At 43.6% G+C, this 16,483-nt stretch overlaps 1 protein-coding gene across 1 annotated transcript in view; it reads right to left on the bottom strand.

The window, feature by feature from the left end:
- LOC122804987 (unconventional myosin-X-like) overlaps positions 1-16,483 on the bottom strand; it is a 2,302,513-nt gene that overhangs the window by 1,624,119 nt on the left and 661,911 nt on the right. Inside the window, exon 17 of the mRNA XM_044075233.1 lies at positions 4,248-4,362. Within this exon, the coding sequence (XP_043931168.1) occupies positions 4,248-4,362 (115 nt within the window). The remainder of the gene's footprint in view (positions 1-4,247; positions 4,363-16,483) is intronic.

The raw sequence follows: 16,483 nt of genomic DNA on the forward strand, positions 1-16,483 counted from the left end.
GGTAAGACTGCAATCCAAATTGTAGCTTGCTACAGATCCCCCACCATACCCCAAGATTCTCACTATACCTTTCTAAACATACTGGAAAATATTAAGATAGAACCAAACACCCTAATACTGGGTGATTTTTAACTACCCTGCCTTTAACTGGGAAAACTACTCATGTCCCAACACCTTTGCGCAACGGTTCTTGGAATTCATAAATTCCAATGCCCTGGATCAACTAATCCATAGTCCCACCAGGGGCTCCAATATCCTAGACCTGGTCATTACCAACATGGGAAATCAATGCTCCATACCTATGGTCACCCCCTCGTTAGTCAGGTCTGACCATAAGCTAATCACCCTTAACATCCACATCCCACGCCCACCCCACAGTAAAGAAACCACCATAAAAACTTCTCCAAAGCCAACTTCATGCTACTCAAGTCAGAAGTGACAAACTTCATAACACCCATGCAGACGGAACTGAAAGTTCAACTGCTGAATCCTACACTAAGGCACTGTATGAGCACATCCACTCATGCATGAATCGTGCCATCCCAAATAGAACCAAAATGCTCTCATCCAAAAAAAGGAAGCCAATCTGGTGGTCCCCTGCCATAAACAAACTTTACAACAAAAGGAAGAAACTTATGCAGAAAAGAGGAAAATCCCAGGATGCAAAAAACTCCCTTACTAGCCTCAGTAAGAAACTGAGATGCCTCATAAAATCCTCCAAAGCTAGTTACGAAAATAAAATTACCAAAGATTCCAAAGACAACCACAAAGCATTCTATAACTATGTCAAGAATCTAAATGGTAATGCTCAGATCTGCTCTGAGCTAAAACAGAATTGCATTAAATATACTGATCCAAAGGATATGGCCAATATCCTGGCAGATCGATTTAGTGCCAACTTCACCCCCCTCTCACCCCCTAAATGGCCCATCTCAATACCGGAAGATTGCCAAATTCCAGTAATAATGGCCACACAGGTACAAAACGCACTCTCTAAAGCCAAGAACACAGCATCCATGGGACCAGATGACATCCCGGGCTGTGTACTACATGAACTACAATATGAACTGGCACCTCACCTAAGTGTCATGTTTAATCATAGCCTCACCTCAGGTTTCGTGCCCACTGAGTGGCGCAGAGCTACAGTTATCCCAATCCACAAGGGGGGATCCACCTTGGATCCCGGAAACTACCGTCCCATCAGTCTGACAAGCCTTATCTGCAAGGCCATGGAGCGTATTATCATGGAACTTATAAACAAAGACATTGGCAACCTTCAAACACTGGACCCCACCCAGTTTGGGTTTGTGAAGGGCCGATCTTGTCTCCTGAACCTGATTGACTTCTTTGAATCAGTCTCCAGAGCCATAGACAAGGGTAAGATGGTCCACACAGCCTATCTAGACCTTGCCAAGGCCTTTGACACCATCCCCCACTCTGGAATCATAGATAAACTTACTAAGTCGGGCATTAATCCCTATGTCACCCAATGGGTTGCTAAATGGCTTACTGATAGAACCCACACTGTTAAAGTAGCTGACTCCAAATCCAGCTCCAGACAAGTGACAAGTGGAGCACCTCAGGGTTCAGTCCTGGGGCAGCTCTTGTTTGGCATCTACTTCTCTGAAGTACAGGTCAACACTAAGGGACTCTGGCTAACAAAGTTTGCAGATGATTGCAAACTGGGAGCCATTATTGAATCCCCAAATGATGTGGATACTCTACAAAAGGGCCTTACAGAAACAGATGCTTGGTGCCAGAGCCATGGGCTCAAGCTCAATGCCAAGAAATGTATTGTTATCCCCTTTGGGAAAAAAACATGTATCCATGAATTACCATATAGGTGGCAGTACACTAAACACAGAAAGTGTGATAAGAGACTTAGGGACACAGGTGGACAGTGGTCTCACCTTCGATAACCACATAGCCACAACAGTCAGGAAATCCTTCTATGTGGCACACCTCATCACGAAGGGCTTTTCATCCAGAAAAAGGAGGTCATTGTCCCACTGTACTCATCCCTCATTAGACCCATTATAGAATACAACGCCCATTTGGTATGTACCTCTCAAGACATCTGCAACAACTGGAAAGGCCTCAGAAATACCTCACTAAAAGAATCACAGGCCTAAAGCAGATGCCCCACGCTGACCGCCTTAAAAACTCCAGCTATACTCTGTCGATATCGCCTACTCAGAGGCGATCTCTCCTTAACATACAAGGCCATGTCAAACCCAGAGCTGTTGGACATGCTACACTTAAAGAAATCCCAATCCCTCAGAGCTACACGCCCAGGGATCTAAACCTTGTCATCACAATAAACAAAACATGCTGGAGGGATAGGTTCCTGACCCAGAGACTCCCAGACTCTGGAATAGATTGCCCATACATGTCAAGCAGAGTGCCTCTTTGGACCTCTTCAAGAGGAACCTTGACGATTGGATGGGAGAAAGGAAATTCACCCCAGGGATCACGCCAGTCGCCCTGCTAGACAGGGGTCCAGGAAAGTAAATAATGTGGGAAGAAATAGCCAGGGAATTGTTATGGCTAGGCTTGTATAGGCCCTAGGGCTGATAGCCTAGTACCAACCTATGAACCTATACATATATATATATATATATACATATATATATATATATATATATATATATATATATATATTTATATGTGTGTATATATATATATATATATATATATATATATATATATATATATAGATATGTATATATATATATGTGTGTGTGTATATATATATATATATATATATATATATATATATACACACACACACACATATATATATATATATATATATATACACACACACACACACACACACACACATATATATATGTGTGTGTGTGTATATATATATATATATATATATATATATATATATATATATATATATATACACACACACAGACACACACACACACGTATATATATATATATATATATATATATATATATATATATATATAGATAGATATATACACACACACACGTACATACAGAGAAAGATAGATGCATATGCAGATGATTATATACTATAGTTTTCATTGGTTATAAAATACAGGTGTATCAGTTATCATATATGTAATACTAACTTGTATACCACTTGCAGCAACACATTGTAATGATATTTTGTTAATGCCTTTCTCCCTAGGACTCTGTTCAAAAGGGGTCGACAGCTCAGTTAGACCACAATGGTAAACAGCTATAAAAATAAATAAATCAATAAATTATAGGGATTGGTTAAGTAGGATTGAAAGGTGTGCAGAAAGCTAGTGAAATAATATCCAAGGTACAGATTACAAATCATATGCTGGAACGGAGTCAAATACTTAAAAACTGCCAAAGGCATAGAAAACAGGAAGTGGATTTGCATACTACTCAATGTTCCCAGTGGGTGCAATGCCTTCCCCAAAGAGATGTGACAAAGAAAGTGGCCTTCATTATGAATATTACTGCTCAGCAATTATCCATAAACTACAATGTGGTTTGTATCTACAGAAACAATTACATGATGCTTCTGATACCAAATGTAACAAACATGACACTTTTGATAGAAAAGGAAAAAATGGAACTGATTCAAAGCAAGCCATGTATATGGGAGAAGCCCAACTAAAACCTGTACAGAAGAAAAGGTTTCAAAATTCTGTCCAAGTCAAGTCCAAAATGCACAGTTCTTAGAAAAGAAAATATAAGGCACATAAATACAGGGAGACTTTGTTTGGGTCACGTTCAGAAAAGATACCAGTTTTATTTGACTTGTGAGTTTCTTCTAATATGTGAGGTGTACTGCGCATTTCCTACTGTTCAGTAACAGACTGTTTTGCAAGCTGAAGCTACAAAATGTACTACATTTATACCATGCGTCTTGGAATACAAACTGAAGGAGAAGAGTATGTTGCAGGAAGTTAGTTACCATAAATGGAGAAACATATTATATACAATGTACCTGATTCAGTTTAAGTTTTAATCTGTGTCACAGGTTTGAATGGATTTACAAACACTTTGTCAGAGCACACTATCTACGAAAAAGTCCATTTCTAACTTTTTATTGGTTTCTTCAAAATTTTTTTTGTTCTAATTTATCAATGCATAACCAGACAGAAATATATCAAACAATGCTCTGCAAAACACGGTATGTTAGATGAGTTCTGAATTACACATGGTTACCATCCGTGCCAACAGAACAAACTTACAGTCTGAATTAGCAACAATCAACTTTTATTCTGTACCTTAGTCTTTCCCAGCTGCCATTCACGTTTGTTGCTGTCAAAGGATGTAAGCAGAGCTGCGCAACGGCCTTTCTCTTCCTGGGAAATTTTCAGATTTCTCATTAGCATCTTGTACCTGGATAAATAAAACTTTATAATCAGATGATAATGTTATCAAGCAGTAACAGGAAAACATATACATAGCAGACACAGTTATATGTAGATATCCTCATCAAAACAAAAGGAACAATTAAGTAGGCAGGGGAATGAAACCTTGCAATAATGATTATCAGATTTGATAGAGGAGAGCAGCATCTTTATGGTATTGGCTATGAGGAATGTAAATTGAGGACCACTGGAAATTCAATGGGGGGGGGGGGGCAGTGACTTGGCAGACCAGCAGAATTTTGTAAGCTTCTAGCAAGTTCACTGTACCAGCAAGTGGCAACATGAGGTTTAAGATATATGTGCATCATACCTGTCCCCAATCAGTAACAAAGGGAAAGGACAGGAAACTGCTCCTCCACATTTTTTTAAACTGTCTGACTTCTAAAGATCTGTCCTGCACAAGGTGACCTACCCTAAGCAATCAGATCACAACAAATGTTTTAAACTACTGTCAGCCCTTGGGGGCAATGCAGAGAAGAACATAGTTAAATCATAAAAAATTTCACGAATCTCCGACTCCCACGTCTTAAAGAAAATTTATTAGCAACCTAAAAACAGGATAAGCACTTTCTCGGCTACAAGCTACTTTATCAAACCTTATTTTATTTAAGCACATACTTTTAAATAGTACAAATAAAACCAGTGTAACCAATAAAAATCTATCACTTCACAAAAACATCTAGCATTTCATTCAATAAGAATAAAAACGGCACACACTTTCTTTCATTCATGAGAACCAGACCTATCAATTCATTGAAACTGAACCTCCAATCAAAACGTTTATGTCCATAAATGAATCACCTATCACCTCAATGAAACAGTGGGTGTGCCTTAAGTATGGGCTTGAGCGATATACAATTGTTCAGCCCAGGAAACTTAATCAGTTTGTAGCTTAATGATCCATTTCTGCTCACACTTTTCTGTTCTATTTGCAAAATCAGCTCCTTGAATACGATCATTTAAAATCTGCAAAACTAAACTTAAAAGCATGTTCAATGCCATGTTTTATCACGTGCTTAGCTAAAGCATTGCTGTTCTTATGATTCTTAATGTCATTAATATGCTCTAAATTTTTTTCTTTAAATGTCGGCTGGTCTTCCCTATATAAAAAGCACATCAGATGCATCTAGCATAATAAACCACATACCTGCAGCCATAGACAGCATAAAAATCAAATTCTACTTTATAATCTAATAATGGAAGCAAGATGTATAAACTTTTTTGGATATATTTACATGCACGGCATCGAAAGGTGCCCTTGCATTCTGACGTTGTGTGTAAAAAAATTCTCAGGTTTCTTATAGCAAAGTTATCGTTTTAGGGATCGATTATTCCTGAATGACAATTTTGGTTTAGAAACTACTACAGTCTTGATGTCCTTATCAGCCATCAAAATAGGCCAATTCTTATTGAAGATATCACATACAATATGAATGCCACTGGAGTAAGTTAATAAAATCCTGGGGCTACTACACTGCATAAACGAGTTACTGTTACTCACAACAGTACATTTTATTAGAAAAATATGGTTAAGCTGTCGTGCTCCGTAAAGACCATACTTCTGTGATTGCATCATCAGTTTCCTTCATGGAATAGCTCCTAGGTAGAAACTCAAACTTCATATTATCAAAAACACCTTGTAACTCTGTATCATCACTGTGATGTCCAATTGCTCTCAAAATTTGATTCATAAAGGCTTTCCTAGATACCTGCCTAAGATTCATGCTTTTCTTATGTAATATGTTTTTCTTAGTGAGTTTCTTGTACAAAATTGTGTTAAAGCCACCACATGCATCCTTATCGACAGTAATATCTAAAAAAAAATCAAAAGTATTAAGTGAAAAACTTGTAAACTAAACCTTAAGAATGAAGCAGTGTTATGCATGTCCTCTATAAAATCCCTGTGTGTCTGAGCAGTATCATTCCAAACAAGGAAGTTATCATCCACCAAGCATTTATAGTACATAATTTATGAAATATAGGGAATGGCTTTTAAAATCTGTTCAAGCTCCCATTGGGCTAAAGCAACATATACGTAGCTATTTGCACAGAATGTAGCCATGGCAACTCTGTTCCAAAAATAAAGACATTAGTCTCAAGTATTAATTCTAATAAAATGCAAATAAGCTCAATCTTACAGTTAGAAAAAAATCACTGTGCCCTAAAAGAAAATAATCTCACATATCAATGCCTTCTGTATTGGGAGTCACTATAAATAAGGAAGTGATATCAAAGGTAACCAATAAACACCTTTTCCAAATTAATAGTGTTGGACCATTCATACAAGTTTCCTAAAAAAATCCTTAGTAACTAAGTACAGTAGACATTTTCCAGAACCAGTCATAAAACTTTTTCAACATAAATAGAGAACTCAGCACAGCTCCTCGTGGTGTCCAGCAGAGTTCCTAGAGCAGCAGAGACCAGAAAAGACCAACTTTCCAGATTCTAAGTATTTTTTTCTGCATTTTCGACTTTTTAAGCCTTTCGACTACTATTTCTGCCTGTTTTATTCTGTTATTACCTTTTTTTACTGTTTTTAATAGCTTGAATTGTTTGTTGCACTTGCTTGTTTAAGTTTTACTTAAAAGTTAAACAACAGGCTAATACACTCAAGTGTACTAGCTTTTGATAGCAATTAGTCGAAAAACACAGCATTTATTGTATTTTCTGCCTATCTGAAAAAAAACTTGGAAAAAACAAAAAAAAAGTACTCTTGTTTTCCATACTTTCCTAATAGTTTGTTCCAGTGATCAGATTTTGCTGATCCCTGGGCTTTGTCTTGGTTCCTGTGTTTCTCCATTTTCCTTGTTTGGTCAAGGGGAAGTTTCTTTACTCACCAGTGAGGGTGGGGAGTACTGAGCTGCCTGTTTGTCCTCAGAGGAGTGGTTTAAAGCAGTAACTTGTAGTTTATTGGCCATTTTGGGTCATTTCCTGTCTTTTCCAGCCCCCTGCTATAAATCACGCTTTGGCAGGCTTTAGCGCGGAGTTGCTACAGGAGCACACAAGAGCAGCGGCGGTTAATCAAGGTTAAACTATTCGGGCTGCCTAAATTCCACTCTTCAAATTTTCCCTTAAAACAGCCTTCCTTGAACTGTACTGCTGATCAAACCAGCGTATTCTATATCTAGAAAGTTCAGCTCTACTTGATTCTTAAGTAGACTATTCTTTATCTGTAAAGACTAGCACTTGCACCTAAAGTATTTTTTTACCTTGATATAGCAGTTTTATTATACATAGTACCCCACTAGCCAAAATCCCTTTTCGATCACCCACATCCCCCAGAGTCTTTTCAAAGTCCTTGTCTATTCCTTCTAGCATGTCGAGGGATCAGTTGCTAGTGTCCTCTCCTGCTCAGCTGGTGAATCTGGGAATATTGAGGCAATGTTACAATTGCCTCATCTACACGGACAACCCTCTCCTTCTTCCACAAAACACAAATACATGCGAGAGATGCAACTATATAGCCAAACTGGAGGCTGAGCTCTCTCAACACAGGACTGGCAAGACCAGACAGGAGGAGAAGGTAACCTCACACACCACAAACCCAGTCTCACATAGTACTATCAATACTTCAAATCATACACATAAATACACAAAGACATACTCGGAGGCTCTGATCAAAAATCTACCAAAACAGCAGAGGCCACCAAAGCAGACATCCAAACATCTGCCACCTCAGGACACAAAACATTCAACACATAGGCCACATAGTCAGTGTGCTAAACCGTCACAGCCCTTAGGGCCAAACACAATGCCAGACACACTCATCATTGGTGACTCCATAGTCAGACACACTGACGTCCCGCTCACCAGATTGAGTAAGGAGAAGGTCACAGTAAGCTGCCTGTTGGGCGCTAGAATCCGCCACATAACGCAAGCACTCAGGCCTCTCAACAGCAGGTACAAGTACGACTCTGTCATTGTCCACGCTGGTGTAAACGACCTGAGACGTACCTCCTTGGACTACATAAAAAGAGACATAGAAGAGCTCTCTGATTATGTAGCCCAGGCAGGTATGACCCTGACCTTGAGCAGTATCCTACCTTCACCCAGAATGATGCCACAATACAGTGATAAGATGATCAGCTTTAATAATTGGCTTAAATTTTGGTGTCATTCAAAGGTGATCCAATGTCTGTCTGCCTGGGATGACATGCTGGACAAGCCACGCTGCTTCGCAAGGGACGGCTTGCACCTGTCACCCCTGGGCTTCCGGATATTGGCAAAGGCTCTTGCCACCCCCATAGTGCCTTTTTTAGGCAAAGCTCAAATTCTAAACCTACCACCCTAGAACACAAAAAAGGAAAAAAACTAAGGGTAATGCTGCTCAATGCCAGAAGTCTCAATCTCAAGATGCACGCACTCGAGGCCCTTCTCAGTATGGAGAACATCGATGTTTGTGCTGTGACAGAAACCTGGTTAAGGCTCCTGAGAGCACCCCATCACTATCAGGTTTCACCTCATATCATGCGTTCCGGCCCCAAAATCCGGACAACACCAAGAAAGGAGGGGGGGTGTCCATATTCATAAAGGACACACACACCTCAAGGTTGGTGGCAACGCATGATGCATCGGAGACCATCCAGGTGCAATTAACCATAGGCAAGACTGCTCTGCAATTTGTAGCATGTTACAGGCCACCGTCTCAAACTCAGGAACTTCACATGGCCTTCCTGAAAACACTGGAGGGGATAAATGAATCTCCAAATACCATCATACTAGGTGATTTCAACTACCCTAATATAGACTGGGAACACTATTCAAGCCCAAACACTCTAGCCCAAAGGTTCCTGGAGTTCATAAACTCAAATGCCATGGAACAACTAGTCACCATCCCCACAAGAGGAGAAAACATACTTGATCTCATCATCACGAACATGGGATCACAATGTTCAACACCGGAAGTACACCCCTCACTGGTGAGATCAGATCATAAACTAATCTCGCTGGAGGTCCTCATCCCGCCCCCACCTGAAATAAAAAAAGACCACAGTAAAAACTTCTCAAAAGCCGACTTCACACTTCTAAAACTAGTGTGGTCTCCTTTAAGGCCCCTGAGCCAGTGGTAAACATTACTCAAACCGCTGAATCACTTACAAATGCCTTCTACCAGCACCTACAGGACTGCATGGATCAGGCAATCCCAAACAAAACTAAGACTCTTTGTACCAAAGGCAAGCGTCCAGTCTGGTGGACCCCAGCCATAAACAAGCTCTACAACAAAAGGAGGAAGCTACTACAAGATAGAGCAAAATCCTTGAAAGGTAAGACACCTTTGATCATTATAAGTAAAAACTAAGAGCTCTCATAAAATCATCCAAGGCAAATTTTGAGAGAAAAATCACCAAGGACTCAAAAGACAATCATAAGGCCTTCTTTAGCTATGTTAGAAACCTAGGAGGAAACTCCCAGATATGCTCGGAATTAGTTCAAAATGATGTGAAGATTACTGAACCTACACACATTGCCAACATACTGGCTGACAGGTTCAGTGCAAACTTCTCCCTCCCCCAAAAGGAGAGTTATCTATACCAGAGGACTGTAGCCCCCAAACATCTCCAACGCCCAGGTGAGAACTGCTCTCTCCAAGGCAAAAAACACAGCATCCATGGGACCGGATGGTGTCCCCGGCTGTGTGCTCCATGAACTCAATGAGGAATTAAACCTGCAGTTAGGACAGCTGTTTAATCTTAGCCTCACCTCAGGATACGCACTCACGGAGTGGCGCACGGCGACTGTGGTCCCACTTCATAAGGGTGGTGCCTCCACCGACCCTGGAAATTACCGTCCCATTAGCTTGACAAGCCTTATCTGCAAAGCCATGGAGAGGATCATAATGGAACTCATAAATAAAGACATAGGGAACTTGCAGACTTTGGATCCATCCCAGTTTGGCTTTGTCAAAGGCAGATCATGCCTCTTAAACTTGGTTGACTTTTTCGAACAGTCACCAAGGCCATTGATGAGGGCAAGGCAGTCCATACAGCCTACCTCGACCTGGCAAAGGCCTTCACACAATACCCCACTCAGGTATCATCGAAAAACTCATCGGCTTAAATGTAAACCCATACATCACAAGATGGGTTGCAAACTGGCTAAGTGACAGAACCCACAGGGTCAGAGTTGCTGGCGCCATGTCAGACTCAAAGCCTGTCACAAGTGGTGTCCCACAGGGCTCAGTCCTGGGACCACTCTTGTTCGGCATCTACTTTTCTGAAGTACAAGCAAACACAGGAGGGTTATGGCTGACAAAGTTTGCAGATGACTGCAAACTGGGCCATAGTCGAAAACACATCTGACACAGATATCCTTCAGAAGGGCCTCACAGAAACGGATAACTGGTGCCAGAGCCATGGCCTAAAGTTAAACGCCAAGAAATGCATAGTCATACCCTTCGGGAAAAACAAGGTTACCCCTAGCTACCATATAGGTGGCAATCCACTGAGCACAGAAGTCATCAGGGATCTGGGGACCCAGGTTGACAGTAACCTTTCGTTTGACACTCATGTTGCCAAAGTAGTTAGGAAAACCTTCTACATTGCCCACCTGATCATGAAAGGATTCACATCTAGATCTAGGGAGGTCATCGTCCCCCTGTACTCATCACTCATTAGACCTATGATTGAGTACAATGCCCCATTCGGAATGTATCTGACCCGACACCTGCAGCAGCTGGAAAGGCCCCAAAAGTTCCTCACCAAAAGGATAAAGGGTCTCAAAAATAAGAATTTATGTACCTACCATAACGTTCCATGTTAGTTGTCTTCTCTCGCCTTCTTTCTTGCTTGATGGGTTCGGAGCCGATCCTCGGCTCCGACTCGGCACTTGCTTTAGCTTGAGAACTCCTTTTACCAGCTCGAGGCAGCCCCATATCCCATGATGCAAGGCAGGAAGTACCCAGATCTCGTTTGTTGACAAAGGGCAATAACACCAAGCATAAAAAACTTCCCAAAGGAAGAAACAACTTACAGATGGAAAAAGGACCAGGTCTGAATGGTCTTTAGCATAAAAGTTTCTTATACAAGGTCTGTCCAGGCCAGGGGGAAGGAGGGAGGGTCGCAAGAAAGAAGGCGAGAGAAGACAACTAACATGGAACGTTATGGTAGGTACATAACTTCTTAATGTTAAGTTGTCAATCTCGCCTTCATTCTTGCTTGATGGGACCGCGTCCCTAGCACCTCTATCCTGGGTGGCTCAATGGAACAAACTCTTGAGGACTGTAGAGCCAAAACTGGCTCTGTCCCTGGAGGCCAAGTCCAATTTGTAATGGGAAACAAAAGTGTGAGGAGTGGCCCAAGTGGCCGCTGCACAAATAGTGTCCAAAGGCAGTCTAGCTTGAAAGGCTGTAGAAGTAGCTAAACTCCTAGTTGAATGTGCTTTAGGTTTTGAGCACAGCTGTTTTCCCTGATCGTATAAATTTCAGTGATGACCGAAGAAAGCCATCTGGACAAAGTCACTTTAGAAACAGGAAGGCCTTTTTTATTATCCGCATAGGAAACAAAAAGTTGATCAGATTTTCTAAATTTTTTGTTCTGTCCAAATAATATCTAAGCTGACGGTGGACGCCAAGATAATGTAGCTTTTGTTCAGCTCTATCTGAATAGTTAGGAAAAATACAGGAGATCAATGGATTGATTCAGATTGTTTTTTGAAGCGACCTTAGGTAAAAATGATGGATTAGTTCTCAAAGATACTCTGTCTTTGTGAAAAATCAAATAGGGGGGTCGAACCGAAAGAGCATGAAGTTCAGACACCCTCCTGGCAGATGTAATAGCCACTAGGAATAACGTTTTCCAAGAAAGATATTTCAGGGAACAAGAAACAGCTGGCTCAAGGGGAAGAATCAAGGATGTCAGCACTAAATTTAGATCCCACTGAGGAGGAGGATTCCTGTTTGGAGGCTTTAGTAGGAAAATTCCTTTCAAAAAGGCCCTGCAGAGCCTATGGGACATAATATTATGATCTGCTATCCCGACATGAAAATTAGAAATAGCAGCCAACTGAACTCTGACTGTGGAAGACGAGGAGCCTGCATGAAAAATCTCTGCTAAGAAGTCCAGAACTGCCTGAACAGGGGCAGTAAAGGATCAATATTTTGGGCCTTAGCCCAATAAGAGAAACGCTTCCATTTGCTTGTGTAAATCCTCCTGGTAGAGGATTTTAGTGAAGCTACTATGATATCTCTAACTGGGTTAGAGATCAAAGGAAGCCTGGCTAAGGAAGGAAGTGGAGCAACCATGCTGTGAGGTTGAGAGAAGGTATTGACCGGTGCAGCTGACCGGATTGGTGAATCAGTAGATCTGGCACTGGGTCCAGATGCCACAGCTGCACCAAAAGGTGATGATGGAGGAACGGAACCAAACTTGTCGAGGCCAGTAAGGGGCAATGAGAATCAATTTGGCTCTCAAAACGGTAGCTTTCTGGATAACTTGAGGGATCAGAGGAAATGGAGGGAAGGCATAAAGAAGTCCCTGGGGCCAATCCTGGGTCAGAGCGTCTCTGGGGGGATGGCCTGATAGAGGGAAGAGGCTGAAGAAGTCTGGACATTTGCTGTTTTGGGGAGTAGCAAAAAGATCGCAACATGGACGACCCCATTCCAGAAAAATCTCTTCCGCTATGGATTGCTTGAGAGACCACTCGTGAGGCATGAGAATAGCTCTGCTCAATCTGTCCGCTATAATGTTGGTTTTCCCAGGGATATGCGTTGCTACCAGAAACCGATGAGAGGAGATCGCCCATTGCCAAAGTCTGAGCGCTTCTCGACACAAGGGGTAGGACTTGGTTCCGCCCTGTTTGTTGATATACCAAACTACAGACATGTTGTCTGTGTGGACTGCAATTGTCCCTACAGGAAGAAAGTCGTTGAGGGCTTGCAACGTTAAAAGCACTGCTCTCATCTCCAGGACATTTATGTGCAGATGGTACTCGAACGGTTGCCACGTCCCATGAACCATCCTGCCCTGATAATGACCCCCCCACCCGATCAGGGAGGCATCCGTGGTGACAGTGGCTATCGGGGACGGAGGTGCAAAGCACCTGCCTTGGTGAACCTGAGACAATGTGATCCACCAAGCAAGATGTTCTTTGCATGTTTGTGTCACCAGAATCTGGTGACGCATTGGGAGTTGTTGGTATGACCACTGCGTGAACAGCATCCACTGAAGGAGGCGCATGTAGAATCGAGCCAGGGGAAGAAGAGTAATGGCCGCAGCCATGAGACCTAATACCTTTAGAACCATTCTGGCCTGTAGTTTCTTGCTGGCCAGAATGATCCTGACATGAGTCTGAATGTCTGAAACTCTTTGTTCTGTAAGGGTAGCTGACATCCGAACAGTGTTTAAGTTTGCGCCTATGAAGGTAATAGACTGGCAGGGCGATAAGGATGACTTTTCAAGTTGACTGAGATGCCCAAATGAGAACAAAGGTCTATTGTGTAATCCCTGGCTTGTATAAGCTGATGCCTGGTGGTGGCTGACAGGAGCCAGTCGTCGAGATACGGAAACACCTGGAATCCTCGACGTCTCAGGTGAGCCGTGACCACTGCCATGCATCTGGTGGACACTCTGGGGCTGAAGTGAGACCAAAGCGCAGGGCTCTGAACTGGAAATGACTGGACCCCAGCCGAAAGCGGAGAAATCTCCTGAGCGCCTGTGAATTTTGATGTGATAGTACGCATCCTGAAGATCTATTGAGCACATCCAGTTGTCCTTCTGTAAGAAGGGCAGAATTGACTGAAGAGTGACCATTCGAATCTTGTCTTCCTGACAGACTTGTTGAGTCTGCTGAGATCCAATATTGGTCTCCAGTCTCCCGTCTTTTGGGGACCAAAAGAACCTTGAGTAGATTCCGGCTCTGAATGGTCTATTGTAACTGGCTGAATGCCTCTTTTTGGCAGTAGTTTTGCGTTCTCTAACCCTGCTATGTCCCTTAGCTCTGGTGGTACCTCTGGAAGCGAACTTGAGGGAAGGGACTTTCCTCGAAAGGAATTATGTAACCCTTGGATATGATCGACTGTACCCATCTGTCTTGAGTGAGGGAATGCCAGGCTTCTGGGTACAGTGATAATCTTCCCCCGACTGCCTCCAAGGAGGGACAGCCGGGCAACACCTCAGGGATGCTGAAAAGGCTTATCAGAGAGAGGCTCCCTGTTTCCCTGGTTCTTCGGACCCCCTCTGCCTCTAGAGCGGCGGCTGTTGTTGTTACCCCCTCTGCCTCTAGGGGTAAACTGACCACGTGAATCCGGCGTGACTCCTTGGGATTTACGGAACCACATCTTCCCACCCTTCTGTCCCTTGGGATAAGGCCTAGAAGGGGTGGAAAAACGGACTCAACAGCAGAAAGAGTCTTGCCGTCCTGCTCACACCTGGTCAAGGTCTCCTTCACCTGAGGGCCAAACAAAGCTGACCCATCAAAGGGAGAATTTGTGAAGGACGCCTTAAAGGGATCCGCGAAATCACATAGCCGCATCCAGGCTTGGCGTCTAAGAGCCACACCTGTGCCTGCGGCTCTACTCGCTCCATCCGCAGCATAAGATATTAGCCGCATGGAGGAGTTAGCAATGGAATTGAGGGTTTCTAGCTGCGAAGCAATCTTTTCTTGAGCCCCTGCAGCTGTAGGATCCTGAACTACTTCTCCCAGCTCCTTCAGGATATCTCTCTGGAGTCTGGTGAAGTGACAAAGATAATTCAGTGAACGCATAGCAAAGGTCGCTGAGGAAAACATCCGCTTGCCATACCTATCCATGGTCCTAGAGTCCTTATTAGGAGGATGGACGGGCACGGAAGGATCTGCAAGTTCCTTTTTGGTGGCCGCAGCCACCACCATGGCATCAGCGGGGACACCCTTGGTTAGGAATTGTTTGTCACTAGGGGCAGTGATAAATTTAGAAGGCCTCCTAGGGACTGGCTCTACAGAGTCAGGAGCTGTCCACGCCTTCGTGCAATAACCTGCATAAGGGGTCGAAGGCGGAGACACCCAGGAGGTGGAGGGCCGAGATCCAAACGCCTCTAGGTATACTGACTCATCCTCAGAGGGATTGTTGGTGGGCCAGTTTCCCTCTGTTTCAGAAGTTCTAGGATGTCTGAGAAGGAGACATCCTCAGAGGGGATCTAGGGATCCCTCTGACTCATCAAAGTCAGTATCCGGGTGACAGACTCGGGGAGTCTACATGCTTCCTCTTACAAGTCCTCTTCCTAGGAGGATCTCCCAAACATCAGGAGAATCCTCGGAAGAGGGGAAATTCCAATGGGGAAACCTGAGGCGGAGGATCTCTGGGTCCTGTAGCAAGAGAAGTGGCAGAGATGTCAACAGGTACCATAGAGGGAGGAGCTACGGGAACAGACTGCTGACTGATACTAGTGGCCAGTACACTCTTCATCACCTCGAATGCTCCTCCCAGGCAGGTCCGAGAGAACCCGCTCCAAGAGCTAGGAACTCCAGGAACCACCGAAGGGAAGTCTCCGAGGCAGATGTCGGAGCCGAGCTCACCAAGGCCGAGGCTCCAAGGGAAGAGCGGGCTCGGACAAGGGTCCGATGCCACTCACCCCCCTCGGAGGAGACCATGGAAGCCCGACCACCGAATCCCTCTAAGGAAGAGGAGATAAGAGTAGGGGCTGAAGGAACAGAAGGGGGTATCCGTCCTCCAGCCGTAGCAGTAACCATGCCCGAAGACTCCAACTCCAAACTCTGGGATAGAGTTGAAGGAGGAACTGTAACGCGGTGTGGACCAACAGTCGCCTGCTGAGACGGACTGTGTAACATTTGGGCCAGTACCTGTGACTTGAGTAATCTACTGACCACTCTCTAGGTCATGATCTGACAACCTGGATGACCTTGAAGATCGGCTCCGATGGCTCCGCTCCGATAGAAGAGGCGAAGCCGGAGCCGAAAGTATCGGCTCCAAGGAAGGAGACCTCGACCTCTTCCTGGAATGGGCCATCGGAGCCGATACTACTGGTCCTGTCGGCACCGACTTCTCGGAGCCGACAGAACGTCTCGATGTATCGGCTCCAGCCGGAGACGATACAGCCACCAAAGTAACGGTGTCGGAGCCAATCGGAGCTGACACCGATGCCTGCGCCACATGGGTG

The sequence above is a fragment of the Protopterus annectens genome, chromosome 6.part0, assembly GCF_019279795.1.
Source record: "Protopterus annectens isolate FY-2018-M chromosome 6.part0, PAN1.0, whole genome shotgun sequence".
Classification (NCBI taxonomy): Eukaryota; Metazoa; Chordata; order Ceratodontiformes; family Protopteridae; genus Protopterus; species Protopterus annectens.